Source organism: Chenopodium album, chromosome 24, assembly GCF_948465745.1.
Source record: "Chenopodium album chromosome 24, dcCheAlbu1.1, whole genome shotgun sequence".
NCBI lineage: Eukaryota > Viridiplantae > Streptophyta > Magnoliopsida > Caryophyllales > Amaranthaceae > Chenopodium > Chenopodium album.
In genome coordinates this window covers 26,485,246-26,502,077 of record NC_137857.1, presented here as the reverse complement: position 1 = coordinate 26,502,077, position 16,832 = coordinate 26,485,246, and the positions used below count along the sequence as shown (strand labels likewise).

The following is a 16,832-nucleotide window of genomic DNA, read 5'->3' as shown; positions in this document are numbered from 1 at the left end:
GGACTCAAGTCAATAGTTTGGCATGGAAACGTTGTTTCTTTAGAGATGTTAAGATTGCAAGCAAGGAGATGATCTCAAGAAGATGGTTAAGAGCGGTTTCTAGAGAAGAACTCTAAACTCTTATACTTCGTATGTATAAAGTGTTATCAACAATTTTAGTATTGTATTCAATTTGTGTTAGTAGCTTAAAGTATTAGATATTATTTCCATGGATACTTCATTTTTAGGTAGGTTATTTCTCACCCTTACAAAGTTGTTTTGCTGGTGTTTTGGCTCATACTCAAATAGTTAAAGTCTTAAAGAATAGTCATTTTTATGATCGTACCGTACACTATTTTAAGATTGTTTATAATATGCAGGTACAAACACTCAGCGACATTAGTATTAACACCAACCACAAAAACCGTTCTAGAAAAACTAGCCATATTGCGCGCACCGCGCGCGTTGGATCCCCTAGTAATATAAAAAGACAAAGTAACCACCTTACACACTTACTAGAATCTCAAGTGTCACAGTCTTGTAACTTGGCTGCGAGACCGACTTTATTTATTACTAATATGATATGATATAGTTTTGTGCTCAGATGATGACCGGATTGTCCTAAAGTTAGCTTGAATGTTAAATATATGATTATATCATTCTTTTTTTTTTTATGTAAATGTTTAGGTACATACAATATCATATCGCTTATTTATATAATAGTGTACTATTTGTAGTTTTGTTTGTAAATAGATTTCTATATTAATATTGACTTGAAATTATTTTTATTGAACTTAAATTATTACTAAAACATCATTTTTACCAAAAAAAATTAATTTTACTAATTCTCTAATATTTTTTAAAAATAAATTAAGTAACAAATGCATTTTTTATGCGGATAGCCACACAATCTGGTCGGACAAAGTAACCCGTACGAAACTGACCGAGTAACCCCCATAATACTAACTGAGTAACCTCTAACACTGACTAAGTAACCATCTATATTATTGCTATTTGAGTAACCACTATAACACTGACCAAGTAACCCCTATAGCACTAATGAAGTAAGAGCCTGTTCTCATACGTTGAAATTCAGTTTAGTTCAGTTCAGTTCAATTCAATTTAGTTCAGTTCAATTAAGTTCAGTTCATTTCAGTTCAGTTCAGCTCCTAATTTTCTTCTCTTATAAAATATTAATTTCAGTTCAGTTCAGCTCAGCTCAATTTAGTTTAATTAGTTCAGTTCTGTTCAGCTCAACTCAGTTCAGTTCAGCTCAGTTCAGTCAATGAGAACAGGCCCTAACTCCGTTAATAGTTAGTGACACGGCTTTATTGGCTAGCTACGTATAAAAATTTGTAATTAATTATACTATAAATGGACCTTATATTTATGAACTTTTTAAAACGAATTTGATGATGGAAATAGAATTTATTTATACTCCCTTCGTTTCTTATTTCTTGCAACAAAGGGGGTGAGCACAATTCCCAAGTCAAAACTTTTAAGGGAGTAAAGCAAGTTTTAATCCCATGTGATTAACTTTAAAAAAGGAGGGAATTGAAAGGGACCACTTGTTTTTTAAACCATTCACATGGGCTGATTTTTGGGAGGGTGTACTTTTCCCTCCCAAATTTTCACCAAAATTCAAATTTTGTCAAATATGCATCAAATTCTTCCCTCCACTTACTTTTCACAAGCAAATGGGGTTATAAAATGTTCAAAACACAGCCACAAATTTTTGTTTCATCAATAAATCAACAAGTTCTACTCCCTCCTAATGAATACATTTCAGCTTGAATTTTCAAAAGTTAGCACTAACCTACAACTAATCCTACCATAATTACCCAAATCCTACATTACCTAACCTAATTAGTGCTAAATTAGGGGCAACATCTTCACTTTGATTTCATCCAAAAGCTGGTTTAGTTAGGGTTGTCCAAAAAATTGCATCCTCCACTTCATCACCATCCCAAGACCTGGAAAAAAACAAGGTTAATATCTGTCCATGGGTTATGAAGAATTCTTTTCACTAGAATAGTTACTTGGTGAAAAAAATCAACCATACTATCACAATCAAGTGACTCAGATGATGAATATGCTGCAGAATGGGCATATTCCCAAATCGTAAACAACCAGCTTCAACCACAGGGAGGAGAGAAGAGGAGAGACCTCACCATGGAAAAGAAAAGGCAGATTGTAGATGCAATTCTGCTAAAAATGCAAGGGGGGGGGGGACTGCCAAGACGTTTTCTATCACAACTAGCAAGAAAATTTGACATTCATAGATCAACAATGTCAAGGTTAAATGCTGACATTAAGAAGCATATGGCACAGGGGAATGTCATTCATGTCAGGTCAAAGAAATTAGGCAGTTTAGGGCCTAAACCAAAAGAGTACTCTGATGAGTGGCTTCAATCTGTGCCTCTGTACAAGAGGACCACAGAGAGAAGCTATGCTAGAGCACTTAATGTTTCACATTCAACAATTCACAAATTAAGAAAGAAAGGAAGACTCAAAACTCACACAAGCACAAATCATCCAACTTTAACAACCAATCACAAGGTGGCAAGAATGAAGTGGGTGTTAAGTCACATTAACCCCATTCCAAGTCAAGGGAACCCAAAGTTTGTTGACATGCAAGACACAATTCATATTGATGAAAAATGTTTCTATTTGAACCTAGAAACAAGAAAATTCTACCTGCTGCCAAAAGAAGAAGACCCCTACAGGTTTCAACAGTCAAAGAGGTTTAAGGTTAAGGCCATGTTCATGGCAATGATTGGGAAACCCTTGTATGCAAGAGATGGGACTCTTTTGCATGATGAAAAGCATGGTATCATTCCATTTGTCAAAAAACAGATGGCAAAGAAAAAGAGTAAAAACAGAGAAGCTGGTACAATGGAGACAAAGGCTGTGCAGAATGTAAACAAAGATGCAATCAGGGAAATGCTTATGGACTACATCATCCCAACAATATATCAACAGTGGCCAGAGGGACTCCCCAAAAATGTGAAAATACAGTGGGATAATGCAAGACCTCATCAAGTGCCAAAAGATGAGGAATTTGTTGCTGCATGCCATGCAAATGGGTTCAACATAGAAATGGTATACCAACCAGCACAGTCTCCTGACTTGAATGTGCTAGACCTAGGGCTTTTCAAAGTAATACAATCCCTCCAATATCAAGTATTCCCAACTACTTTGGATGACTTAATCAAAGAGGTGATCAATGCTTACAATGCATTTGGAGCTAAGGCCAACAAGTACATATGGCTAACACTTCAATCAGTCATGAATTCATGATAAAGATACTAGAAAAGCAAGGGAACAACAACTTTTCACCACCACATATGAAGAAGAAGAAGTTGGAAAGATTAGGTAGGTGTTTTACCCAAACATCTACATGTCTCAAAGGAGCTCATTCAACAAACTGTGACATTGCTAGACACAATGTTCATCCCAACACCACATGCAACAGAGGAAGAAGCATACATGGAAGTTGATGTTGACTGAAGTGAAGACATCACAAAAAGGGACCCTCACAATGCACAATGACTGCCACACATAACCTTCATAGTATTTTGAAAATTCTGGTAAGAATGTCTGAGTTACAGTTACCCTTTTACCACCTTTTGTTCAAGATCAATGTTTAATGCTTAGGTTATGTGTATTTTGATGAATGACACTGAACACATGTAAGGTAGTCATGTAATATAGGGCCTCAGTATTTTGAAATGTAGTGTGAACTTTGTTATCTTAATTTACTCTATTGCATGATCAATGTTGGTGTATTATACTCATAGCACTTATTACCATCTGTAATGGTATGCATATATCAAAAAGCTGCTATATTGATGGAGCAACTCTATCACAGGCAACAATGAATCAAATGAGTCCCTTCATCATTTGGTTTACACAAAAAGGCAGATGGAGACATGCAGAAGGGGGGACCAACTCACACACCAAACCTAAGGCAACTTATTATCCCTCAGAATACATGGCATACCCAACATAAAATCATAGTGTTCTCTCATTACAATGTCATTGAGAACAATGTAGGGACTCAGAACACCACAAGGCAACATAGTCCACAGCAAACCAAATGCAAAATGATCATCATTCATCAACTACACATTCCCCTGACCATGTCATCCTTACATACTCCAACAGCAACTAAGATCCAACAACATCAAATAAATGAAGCACAGCCTTAGGGCATACTATCATCAACATCATCAAGATAGCATACAAAGCATACTACCATCAACATCATCAACCCAGCATACATGATCAATATCATCAATATATCATCAAAATCATCAATATGGCATACATCATCAACAGCAGTAGGGTATCATGAAATCAAGAATATAGCATACAGAATGTTAACCATAGCATCACTGTCACAGGGACTCAAACCATAACAATGATAAAGGGACTCAAACCACACAACACAGGTATTTTTATTAAAACAAAAAAACACAATAAATTTAATTAAAGGGAGAAGAAAGGTTATACACTGCAGAATTAGTTGCCAGCGAACCACTTAGGGTGGATATCCCTCAAAAAATCCATGTAGTCCTCATCAGCAAGCTGCTCCAGATCAACAAGCAACCCAGATCTCACCCTTTTCATCCCTGAGAAGGACCCCTTCTTCTGCTGCTTCTCAGAAACACACTGAGCTCCATCAACCACAACCTTAGAGTAGGAAGCAGAACCACCAGATCCAGAAGCACCTCCCTTCCCTTTGTAATGGGACTCAGTCACAACACCTTTCCCTTTTCCAGATCCTTCACCTTCACTCTCCCCTTCCAGATCTATCACCTCAACAACATTTTTATGGTTTTTTGAAGCAAGATCTGTGTTAACCTCACTTTCGTTGTCTGAGGATATGTACTCAGTAAGCTTTGCACCGCGGCGACAGCGAAAGTACAATGGCCTCAACCTAGGCGGCGCAGAGGTTTGATCTTCCTAGATCCCCTCTCACATATGTATCTAGTGGTGCATGGAGGAATATCATCAATGGGTTTTTCTGGGGGGGAGATTTTTGTAGCAGAAAAGTGAAGCGTCGGTGGTTGAAAAGGAACTCATTTTCTTTTTTTGGAATTTTTCACAGATCTGAAATTGCTGAAAGGGGAAATCAATGGAAGAGGAAGGAAAAGGCGAAAGAGAGAAGATGAGTTAGGGGTTCGAAGGAACAGGAGAGAGAAAGAGAGATTGTTATATTGAGAGGAGAGAGGGGAAGGGGAGAGCAAATAGCCATGGAGTTATTGCAGGTAGGTGAAGAACGCATTCAATAGAGTAGTTGGGAAGATGAACAGATGTGTTCATCAATCTGATGAATATAAAGAGGGGAGATTTAGGGGGGGGTTGATTTTTTTGGTGGGAATCATTAATTCCTGATTAGATTTAACTAGGGTAATTGTATCTAGATTAGTATAAATCAGCATAGTAATCATGTTATAATAAGGGCACATATGTAAATTTACCTTTAACAATTTACTAAAAGAGGAAAAAAAATTGTTGCAAGAAATGTGAACCACCCAAATATGGTAATTGTTGCAAGAAATAAGAAACGGAGGGGGTACATATTTATAAAAGTTATGATCAATTTTGTACATATGAAATATTAGAATTCAATGTATAATAAAACTCTATACAACAATTCCATCTTACAAAATCTATCTAAAAATCACTTACTTATAATCATATGTGTCACAATAATACCTATTTATCTCCTGTGTGGCGCGACACATGGCGAAAAATTGGAATGCCAAGTGTCGCTGTCTCGTGGCCTGACTGCGAGACCGACTTTATATATAAGTGATATGATATTTTAAAATAAAAAAATTATTAACAACGAAAACATTATAAACAAATGAGCTAGTGAAAAAATAACGATGATGTATCCGATATGAGCATCTAAAATTCATCTCTTGAAAGGGCTAATCTTTATCACTACAAAAGGCCTGTTCATATTTACTTAATTTCAGTTCAGTTCAGCTCCAATCAGTTCAGTTCAGCTCCTAATTTCCCTCTCTCATAAAATATTCATTTCAGTTTAGTTCAGTAAATGTGAACAGGCCCTAAGAAGTACTAATATCACCAACATTTTTGATAAAAATAAACAAATAATTTTATTTTATTTTATTTTATTTATTTTATTTTATTTTATTTATTTTATTTTTTTTAGAAAATTAAAAAACGGGTAAACGGATCTGGTCTGTGTCTAGGGGCCTGACCTGGATCCAAATCTGTTTTTTTACAGCAGGACCCGGATCCGACGGGTCCAAAATTTGAAGACCCAGATACGTGAGAAACGTATCTAGATCCAAAGATTCGGGTCGGGTCCAGATTAACTACCATCCCTATGTGTATCGCACGAGGAAAATAGTGCTCCGTCCTTTTTTTTGTTTTAAGGGTCGTTTGGTTCGCACGGGGGTAATCAGAATGAAATGAACAAAGGGAAAGGCAAGGAATGGAATGAAAATCCTCCACTTTTGCTGTGTTGTTTGTTTTGAATAAGAAAGGGAAACATTGCTACCAATCCAACCTCCACACCACCACCACATTGCTTCACTTCCCACCATTTCCAACCACCACCCAACCACTCCACCACTCGCCGCACCCCCTCCACTACTCGCCGCCCTTCGCCGCACCTCCCCCGCCCCTCGCCGCCACGCCCCGATCTCCCTCCCCCGAAAAAACCTCCCCTAGCCCCGTAAAACTCTAGAAATGATCTCCCTCTCCCTCGGATACCCACCACCCTCGGGTCGGGTGCAGATCTAAAACCATCCCTATGTTTATCCCACGAGTTAAAGTAGTACTCCGTCCTTTTTTTGTGTTAATTTTTTTTTTGGGAATAAGTACTCGGTACGAAGTACTTCCTCTGTTCTTTTTTACTTGACCTGTTTCTTTTATCACGTTTGCCAATGCAAAATTTTAACGATTAATAACTTTAATTTTCCATAAGTAAAAATTACAAAAGTTACATATTATGATAGTACTTATTGAAACGAATTCAAAAAGATCTCACATGAATATGTTTTTCCTTATGTATTATTCACAAACAACGGTCAAAAAATGAGTGGTGAATAGCGTAAAAGTCAAAGCTTATTCTTTTGATAATTCTTTTTTTAGGTCTCCCCCATTTCACTGCATCTAAAGTTCTACACCCCTCTTTCTCGATTTCCATAACCCTAAAAAACCTAACTTTTTCATTCTCTTGACCTTCTTCCTCTTGGCTTATCAAATTCTCGTCGGTATGTTTCTAATTTTGCTAATAATTATACCTATTGTTGTTGAATTTCTTTCCAAATTCCATTTTTATGATTATTATCCAAACTTTTTTTTTTTTTTTTTTCTGAATTGTTCTGCTTTAGCTTTTAATATTTCAATTTTCAATCCAAAATTATTGAGTGATTTGTTCCAAATTTCGAAAAACGCCTAAATTTGGTAAATTTATTCATCCAACTTGATTCAGGCGATGTCGGACGGAGGAGATGAAGCTGGGATGAGGATGTCGGACAGCGAAAGTTCATACGATGAAAAATGGGACAGCATGTGGGAAAACGAAAGTTCAGATGATGAAGCTGGGAAGACGTTGTCGGACAACGGAAGTCCAGGCGATGAACCTTTGGCGAAGAAGCCAAAACTTGCTGTAATCTTTTTCTATCTACTTATTCTTCAATTATTCTCCATTTCTGTTGTTATGATTACATACTTTTGGTTAGTAAGATAGTTGGAAATAGCAAATTGGATAAAAATGGTTCAATCACAGAATCATACACTATTAAAGGGAAAAGCTTGTATACCAACATAAGGGTTATGGTAAGCAACATAAGGGTTATGGTAACTATGTAAAATTAAGAATTTTTTTTTTTTTTTTCCCAATATTTTTGATGCTGTCTAAATAATCAATATTTAGAGAGTTTTTACACTAGTAAATAAATGATTGCGTACCAACAAGGGTTATGGTAAGCAACTTGATGCCCCTTAAGGGAGGTCTCGAGCCTCACCATAAGCCAGGTGTGCGACACAACTAAGCTTCCTGTTGGGCTTCCTAAATGAATAAGATTGTGTGCTTCCTAAATAAATAAGATTATATACTCTGGTTAGTAAGATTTTGTCCTGAAGAAAACCTTTTATGTAAATCTATTTATGAACTAACTCAATCCTATTGGATTGCAAAATAACCAGAGCGACCTTAATGAAGTCACTATTGATGAGCATTTGGAAGCAATTGAGGAAGCTGCATTAAAAGAGTTAATCTTAGATAGTTGCGGAAATTTTCTGGTTGATTGCAAGCAATTACCTGGTCTACTTTATGATAGTCTGATTGAAGGACTTGCCACTCTTGTTTACCTGTTGCATGACAAGGTACTTATTATATTCCTTAAAAGTTCCTATGATTTTCTCCTTTCCTCTCTCTGCTTTATATTCTTTAAAAGTTGGGATGTTTCAAACCAGAATGATGACATGCGTCTGATCATTGTTCCTTTCTACTGTATACTTATTATATTGTTTATACATCTATACTTGACAGGAGGATTTATATCGGATGGGTTGTTCTCGCATGGTTATTGATCAACAAAACAAGTTTTGGGAAGAACTTGCACCTGTAGGAGAGAAGGTGTGTGTGTATTGTGTAATGTACCGTGCATTTTGTCTTTTTCCCTTTTGGTCAAAAACTGGTATTAGCAAGTTTATTCCACAAGATTATGTATTTTTTGCAGAATGAATCAGTTTTAGAGTTTTGCAAGTGGATTTTCTATAAAAAGGTTGACCGGGAAAGATACTCTTTGTTGACCGAATGTGATCTTAGCAGAATGGTTTTGGTAAAGCTTTGAATTATTGATGTCGTTTACCATTTCTATGTGATTATTCCATCCCTTTTGATGTTTGCTTTCAATGTGCAGCATTATAGCAGTTTGTCATATCAGAAGCCTTATACGGTATGTGCATATACCAGTTAAGATTTTGCGCATCTTGGTGCATAAGATGATTGTATGAATGATTTGATTAATTGCTTTAGTAAGATATGACTTGATGCTAGACAATAAGCTGAATGCTTTCTTTGAATTTGAGAAGTTTTTAGTGTACCTATTTTCCATAGGAACCTTAGCCTGTGTATGACTGTATATTGACTTTGTTTTTTGTTGTTGCCCCAGTATTACCGTGTTGAGAGAAGTATGAAGGTAGCATGGATTTTCTTGCTTTTCTGCTGACTACGGACTACCAGGCTTTTTTGTTATGTTCATAATTTGCTGAGCTTGTTTGTGATGACAGAGTACTATTCATGATGACATTCTGAAAGCAATCAGAAAAGTAAAGCTTTGTCCAAGATTATCGGTAAAATTCTAAATACTAATAAGTGTGTTTGCTTATTGATGATCATTTTTTGTATTGAACACTTTTGATTGATTTGAAAATATTGCCTGTTCATAATTTACAAAGATGTATGAACACTTTTGATTGATTTGAAAATATTGCCTTATATTATCCTGGATTTCTGGAGGCTGTTAAAGTCTAAAAAAACATTTATCTGGCTAAGTATTAGTTGTTTTTATTCATATTACTATGTTTAAATTATTAAAGTGAACCTATATGTTAAATTTTTAATACCTTTTTTTTTTTGTTTTGTTACATTAATTTTAGATTTATTTGGATTAAGAATACTCATCTGTACAGTTGATGTAACACCTCTAGATCACATCCAAACTAAATTGCCTTTGTTCATCTGTTTTCACTATTTATTTGATGTTAGCAAGCTGATGGTTGAGCTATGGTGGTGACAGCGGTGGCGGCTAATGGAAGATTGGTTATGTGAAGTCAACATCCTTTGTTTCTTTTGAGAGTGTGTTCAAACACTTCAAAGGCGGATTGTTGGTAGAGAACAGGGCTAAAGTATATATTTATTTAATCAGATATCTTCTCCATTATAGGCAGACTTTGGTGGGATTCTAGCTTAGCTACAGTGGGATGGGAGAATGATTGTAAATTGGAAGGACAACTTCTCCAACCAATACTTTATTATCTTACACTATTAAATTCACTCCATATAATACCATAATATATGTGGATATCATAGCCTGAAACTTGCTTGAAGAAAAAGAATATATCTAATGATCTATTTCAAGTCAAATGCTATTCCCTCCGTCCCTAATTCTTTATCCTATTTCCCTTTAAAGGCTGTCCTAAATTCTTTGCTCCATCTCTTTATACAAAAAAAATTTCTCCCTACTTCTTTACACACGGTGGGGCCATACCAACCCCCTTACACTTTTCTCTCTTCTTTTTCTCCATATTCGTTTGTGTGCATAGCCCACAAGGAGCAAAAAAATAGGGACTGAGGGAGTCGTTTCTTAGTTGTAAATATAATAATATTCTAAATCCTAATAAAATGTTTTTGATAGTTTGATTGAAATTACAAATAATCCTAACTTTTAAATGTCTTATAGTTTTCCTCAATTAGTACATACGATAATGTATTTTGTGCATCTTTTCCTTCTTATCTGCATCATTAAGAGCATCCACAGGTTGCTTCAGTCAACTCATCACTAGTTGTTGAACTTGAATGTACCTTACAGCTTAAATTGAAATGCCATCAAAAGAAATGATATGTGTTGATGACGTGGTCTTCTTTCCTGGAGCAGGTTGATCAATATACAGATTTACTGATAGAGATGTTTACGGATCGTGAAGTGAAATGTCAAGAGTTTTTGATCGCCAAAGCTGTAAAGATAATTGATATTGAAGCCTTGTACAACTTAGATGCTCATTCACTGTGTTTTATTATTGAGTGGCTAGACACGGAGAGCACTCCCCATGAAGAGTTTGACCGCCTTCTTAATCATCACTTATTCAAAATTATTCTATGGAGAAAAACGATGGTGTGTTTGCTGGGTGGGCTGTTTTTACACAATAAAATATTTGCTTTTTTTAAGCGTGAAATATTCCCAACCATTATCATCTTGTTTATCCAGGTCAAAAATAATGTGGGGAGAGTGCTATTTCCTTATGATGTTTTACTGTTGAAAGAGAACAACATGTTGCCTATAGCCGAAGGTTTAAGTCCCTTTTTGGAAGTTGCTGAACTTCGTCGTAAGGCTGAAGGGGCTCGTTTTATCAACAGGGATCATTTCATGTGGGCTTTTCGCGAGAGAGGATATGGTACTTTTTCTGAAATTGGCCTTACTCAAATGCTTTTTATTATTTTCTGCAAGGTCTATTTTGTTACTAGTGGTTAATTAACACAAATTCTCTTGGGTTCATTTTGCCACAGAGCTCCCTAGTATGTTTATGGATATTGCAGCCTCTAGAAATGCTGATGATAAAGCTGATCAACCTCCTTATCACATATATGAGACTGCAATTGCGTTGTCAAAGACTGGTATGTTTCCTATGCCTTGTAATTTTGAGCTGTTATGGTGTGGCCTTGTAGACATTTTTCTGTTTTGAAGTGGGCAATCATGTATCTAATCTCGGGTTGTCTATATTGTTGGCTGTAAACGGCAAAAAGCACTAATCCTGTTGTAACATAGCTTTCCCTTTCTTGGGCTGCAGTTCAAGAGTCCCTTCAATTTGAACATCTTGCCTTTGCGGTGGTTTTCAGCAATTCTTTTGGCTTTTCTAATGAGGAGGAGGTAAATCTCTTAATTGGTCGCTATGACCTGGTAATCTGCTTCTGAAGTTTTCATATATTTGTGCGTGTGCTTTTTTATTTTGAAGGGAATTTCCAGTGTTATTTTTGCAGCTCTTGTTACATGTCAGTTTCTAATATTTTCATTGGTATTTAAGGTGGAAAAAATGAAAGTCGAATTCCAAGCTTTCAAGACTGGTATGATTGTGAACTGATTATGTGCCCTCCTGTATCTCAATTTTTCTCCTTGTAAATATATACGAATATCAAATTGTAGAAGATAAAGATTGTCATCATCTTATGCTATTCTTTTCAGCTCGAAGTAACCATGGTGTGAGCGTCCCTAAGGATCGGTCTGCGTTCGAAACCAAGTCTTATTTTTTGAAAATGGATGCGGATGATCAGGAGGAAAAAACAACTAGGTGGTTCAAACGTAGACTTGAGGAAGGCTTGTTTGACAAGTTAGCCTTTTAAGCTCATACATAATGAGATTGTGATGGACTAATGTATTTCAAGTTTTCAACTAATCTAAAAATGTTATAAATTTTAATTTGTGATTTATAAAGTGTTATACTGTTATTTATATTGTTGAAATATTATTATTCGTATAAAAATAAACTATAAAGCCGAGAGCTATGGAGTATTAAAAGGGAAAATACCTTAAAGGTATATTAGTGTACCTATAGGAGTATTTTCAAATTTTGGAAAGTATAGTTGTTGAGACACATTCCTTATGTTGCTTTAGGGTTCAACCGTTGAAACCACAAAGTTTCATTGGCAAAAGTGGGAGAATCTATATACCCCAAAAGGAAGATTATGTATGGGGTTTTGTGATTTGAGAGGAAATAGTAATGAAGTTTCGTTGTAGTATGTGAAAATACATAACAACATAATGGGGCCAGTTTGGAGGGAAAAACCAAACGGAATGGGCCCACTGCACGGTAAAAGTAACACATGGTCTGAAATACAAGGAAAAAAAAAGAGAATACACGTATAAAGTGAAAACATACAATACCTATAATAACTTTAGAGTGAAGCATAAATACAGTCCCTGAAATTTCGTATAAAAGTTGTTTTAGTCTCTCTTTAACTTTTTTCACCAATTTAGTCCCTCAACCACCTACTTTAGTGTTTTTCAGCCAAAAGTTGAGGGACTTTGCTGACTAAGCAAAAGTTGAGGGACCTTGACTCATCAAAAAAGTTGAGGGATGTTGAGTCACCAAAAAGTTTAGGGACTTTGACATGGCAAAAAGTTGAGGGACTTCAACCCTATTAAAATTTCAATCAATAAAAAGCTAATATTGTTCTTTCAAAAAAAATAAAAAAATAAAAAGCTAATATCGAATTTTTTTTTTTTGAATTAATAAACTAGCCGTCATCAGAAATGAAGACTATAAATATTCGAGTTCCACGAACAAACAACTCTTGAACATCCAAAAAAAATATTGACCACGAAGAAGCTTGCACTGCATCAAAATCTCAGTCCCAGGTACTTGTGAACATGAATTGTAAATGTTTGTAATTTTTGTACAATGTGTAGAATTTACGAGAAACTAACAATCTGTTAATTATGTTTTTTGTTGCAAGATGTCATCCTACAGGAGGGGGTCTAGTGGCAGTGGGGGTAGGTGTCACTGTGGATTACCAGTGTCCAGAACAAGGTCATGGACAAGAGATAACCCAGGGAGGAGATTTTTAGCATGCCCAGACTATGATGCTGATACCAACAGAAGGGGCTGCAAGTATTTCAAGTGGACTGATGAAGAAGCTTAGACTGAGTGGCAGAGGGAAGTCATCTTAGGCCTGCTTGATGAAATGAAAGTTCTGTCTAATGAAGTGAAAGAGCTGAAGAAGAGTTTGAATGAGGCAAACTCATATGTGAGGAAGGTGACATCAGAGATTGTAATGCTAAAAATGAAAAAACCTAGGCTGTCTGTATGTGTTAAGTGTGAAGTGTGGGTTTTTTTTTGCATTTGCAACTTGTGTAATTGCCTGGTTTGTTCTTAGGAACATGGCAAACTAAATGTATTTGACTCAGTAATGGTGGAACGTAAGAGTATGCACTGATGTTATGAATAAAGTGAAAGAATGTAGTACCTCATTTGTTTTGCTCTCTAATTTGCTTTTGCTTTCCCTTTGCCAAATCTTGCAGTGCTTGTGATGATATAGTTTGTGATGCTGCCTCTGGTTGTGATTGGGGGAAGGTATACTCCTGAGAGAATGAATATACAGTCTGCTGTCCTTCATTATCAGAGTAAAATGCAGCACCTCTGGATTGTCTAGGCATTTGTGTAGTAATTGGCTGCAACCATTGAAAGAGTAAAAAGAGTACCCCACTGAGAGTTATAAAATAACAAGTAAATTTGATAATAGATGGAAAACTTACAATTGCTTGTCTTTAGAAGCCATTTGGGTAGGTGTACACACCAACCCCTCTGTTGTGCATAGGAATTGAAGGGGCAGGGTCAGTTTGGGCTTGAGTAGATGTGTTTGGAGCTGTGTGCCTTTCCCTTGGCGCATTTCTGCATGTGACCTTGTTGTGCCCCTGCAACCCACACAAGCTGCAAGTGATCCTAGCCCCAGTCTTCCTAACCTTCCCTTATGTAATCACCTCACCAGCAGAAGGCCTTCTCTTGGTTTTTGGCCTGTTGTGCACCTTTTTCAGCTCAGGAGGGGTGACAGTACAGGTACCAACAGGCCATTCTTGTGGACCATTTAATGGCTCAAGTTGGTGGTCATAGGCTTTTGTATGGTAGTGTGTCTTGAAGTAGTCATTGACATACTGCTCTGGTTGCTCCACTTTATTCCAAATGGCAACCACCCCATGTTTGCAGGGAATGCCACTCACCTGCCATGCATTACATGAGCATGTTCTGTCCACCAAGTTCACAACATACTTGGTTTGGGTAGCCCCATCCCTAACTCCATAGCAGAAACCACCATCCCAAAATGCATTCCAGCCCCTAGCCCAGACCTTGTGTTTCTCAAGCTGCTGTTGAATCCTAGGGCATAAACTCATATCCCTTGCTTTGATCAGGCCCCTCTTTTTGTGTAATCTTTCCATTAGGCTCTCTCTAATGTCCTCTAGAATACTGATGATAGGCTTGTGCCTCCATTGAAGTATGTATGCATTGAAAACTTCAGACATGTTGTTGTCTACACTGTCACATGAAGCCATTGGAGTGTAGAAAGCCCTACACCATTTTTTGTAATTTCTGTTCAACAAATTTTCTGCAGCATCATGTGACAGCTCTCTCATCACTTGTAACTTCTCAAGAAATGCATTCTCAGTGGTGGATTTGGAAATAATCCAAAATTGCTTTTTTAGTTCTAGGCTGCCTCCAAAAACCCCCCTGAACTTGCTGTAAACATGTCTAGCACATACCCTGCTCTCAGCTTGAGGAAAAACCTCTTGGATTGCTGCAATTAACCCCTTCTGCTGATCTGACATGAAAGTGTAGCCTGCCCCTTCACTTGTTCCTAAGTCAGAGCCTAGTAGGTGCAGGAACCAGCTCCATGTGTCAGTGCTCTCAACACCAACAACAGCCCAAGCTAATGGGAACATCTGGTTGTTCCCATCCCTACCAACAGCTACCAATAACTGCCCCCCCAAAAGGACCCTTGAGGAAACAACCATCCAAAGAGATGAAAGGTCTGCAGCCCTCTAAAATACCTTTTCTCAAAGCCTCAAAACAGATGTATATCTTATCAAATACATTCCCATTCAGCTTGAGTTTCACTGTGTTGCCCTTGTTGCTTCTTAATATCTCAGCTGCATACCTAGGGAGCAATGTATATTGCTCCTTGTACTCCCCAACAATAAGAGCCTGCCCTCTTCTCCTTGCCTTATAAGCCAAGTACTTGCTGATCCTGATTCCCCACTCTAACCACACTGTCTCTGTCATGTCATGTAGCCTCATGTATGGGTTGACTTTAAATTGATTAAGGTAATGATGTGCAATCCAAGTTGGTGTCATTTTCCTAACCTTACATGATCTTCCACAAGTATGCTCACTTACATGTGATTTGACACTGAACTTAGTTTTTTTGGTATCCCAGGAAGCCCAAATTCTCCATGGACACCCTTTTTCCTTGTGCTCACAAACTGCTCCCACTCTAACCTTATCATTCTTAAAGAAATTGAAATTTCTGCCCTGAGTAATGGTCATGTTCCTAATAGCTTGTTTGAAAGTTGTTTGGTTCTCAAAAGTCTGTCCAGGGTAAAAGGCATGAATTTTGTCAATGTCCAGTTCTTTCTTTCTGGATTTGTCATACCTTTGGGATGGTGGTGCAGCCAAATACCCACAATCACTGTCATTTCATCCTCATCAGGGCTGTCTAGATCATCAAAACCCTCAAAGTCACTCCCTATTTCACTCAACCCCCTGTCCTGAGCTACCCTCCTTAACATATTTATCTCATCATCATATGCTATCACAATGTCCTTGTCTTTAGCAATTTCAGACCTAGCCTGCATAACCTCTTCATCATCAACATCAGTACCCTCACTATCATAGTCTATGTCTCCCTTTTTCTCCTTCCTAGGAATAGTGCCATAAACTCCATCCAAATTGTTACCTGCACCTGCCTGCACTTCCTCAGGTTGTTCATCATCAGCCTCATAATCTTCTCCATCCTCTCTAGTTAGGTAACTCAAAAAACAACCCCTTCTCCCTAAATTGCCAAACAATGGCCTCTCAGGTTCTTGGTGCTCTTTGTATATTCTTATGAGTTTGTACTGTAAAAGCACACTAAGGAATGGATCAACAATTTTCTTTTCAAATGACAGGTACCTAATTCCAGAGTTGAAATCCTTCCTAGGATCTAAGTAATGAATCTTAACAATGTCTGTGTACCCCAACCCATCAATTAAACCCTTTACAAAATCAACATCAACATTTTCAGAAATGTCCTCATATACATTAATTTTACCACCAATGTAAAAGGATTCTTCACCAATTTGCCATTCACCACCATGGTGCACAACCAAACATGGTTTCAAGTCCATAATCTGGCATTACCAACACATGAACACATTCTTTAACATGCATGATATATTATCAACAAAGGAAAATAAATAAGGATAAATAGCAAAAACATCAATGTAAGACTAACAACATCATTCATTTCATTCATTACTCCAAAATATTTCTTTACATTAGATTAATCACTAGGCTTCATTTCATTACATACACTAACATCATCCAATATCCTT

At 37.0% G+C, this 16,832-nt stretch overlaps 2 protein-coding genes across 4 annotated transcripts; both read left to right on the top strand.

The window, feature by feature from the left end:
• The first annotated feature begins 2,268 nt into the window (after positions 1-2,268).
• LOC145610712 (uncharacterized) lies at positions 2,269-3,279 on the top strand. The gene has a single exon (XM_081666013.1). The coding sequence runs from the start codon at positions 2,269-2,271 to the stop codon at positions 3,277-3,279; it is 1,011 nt and encodes a 336-aa protein (XP_081522139.1).
• Positions 3,280-7,130: 3,851 nt separating this feature from the next.
• LOC145612067 (uncharacterized) lies at positions 7,131-12,200 on the top strand. 3 transcript variants are annotated; one of them, XM_081667441.1, is made up of 14 exons: positions 7,131-7,238; positions 7,460-7,636; positions 8,176-8,355; positions 8,522-8,608; positions 8,712-8,813; positions 8,895-8,930; positions 9,147-9,173; positions 9,265-9,327; positions 10,632-10,868; positions 10,962-11,148; positions 11,261-11,368; positions 11,542-11,621; positions 11,776-11,815; positions 11,934-12,200. In XM_081667441.1, the coding sequence occupies exons 2-14, from the start codon at positions 7,463-7,465 to the stop codon at positions 12,089-12,091; spliced, it is 1,479 nt and encodes a 492-aa protein (XP_081523567.1). In that variant the 5' UTR covers positions 7,131-7,238; positions 7,460-7,462; the 3' UTR covers positions 12,092-12,200. The 3 variants fall into 3 exon arrangements, with proteins under 3 accessions (XP_081523567.1, XP_081523570.1, XP_081523569.1); XM_081667443.1 differs by having other exon boundaries at positions 7,138-7,238; positions 7,485-7,636; XM_081667444.1 differs by lacking the exon at positions 9,147-9,173.
• Positions 12,201-16,832: the final 4,632 nt, after the last annotated feature.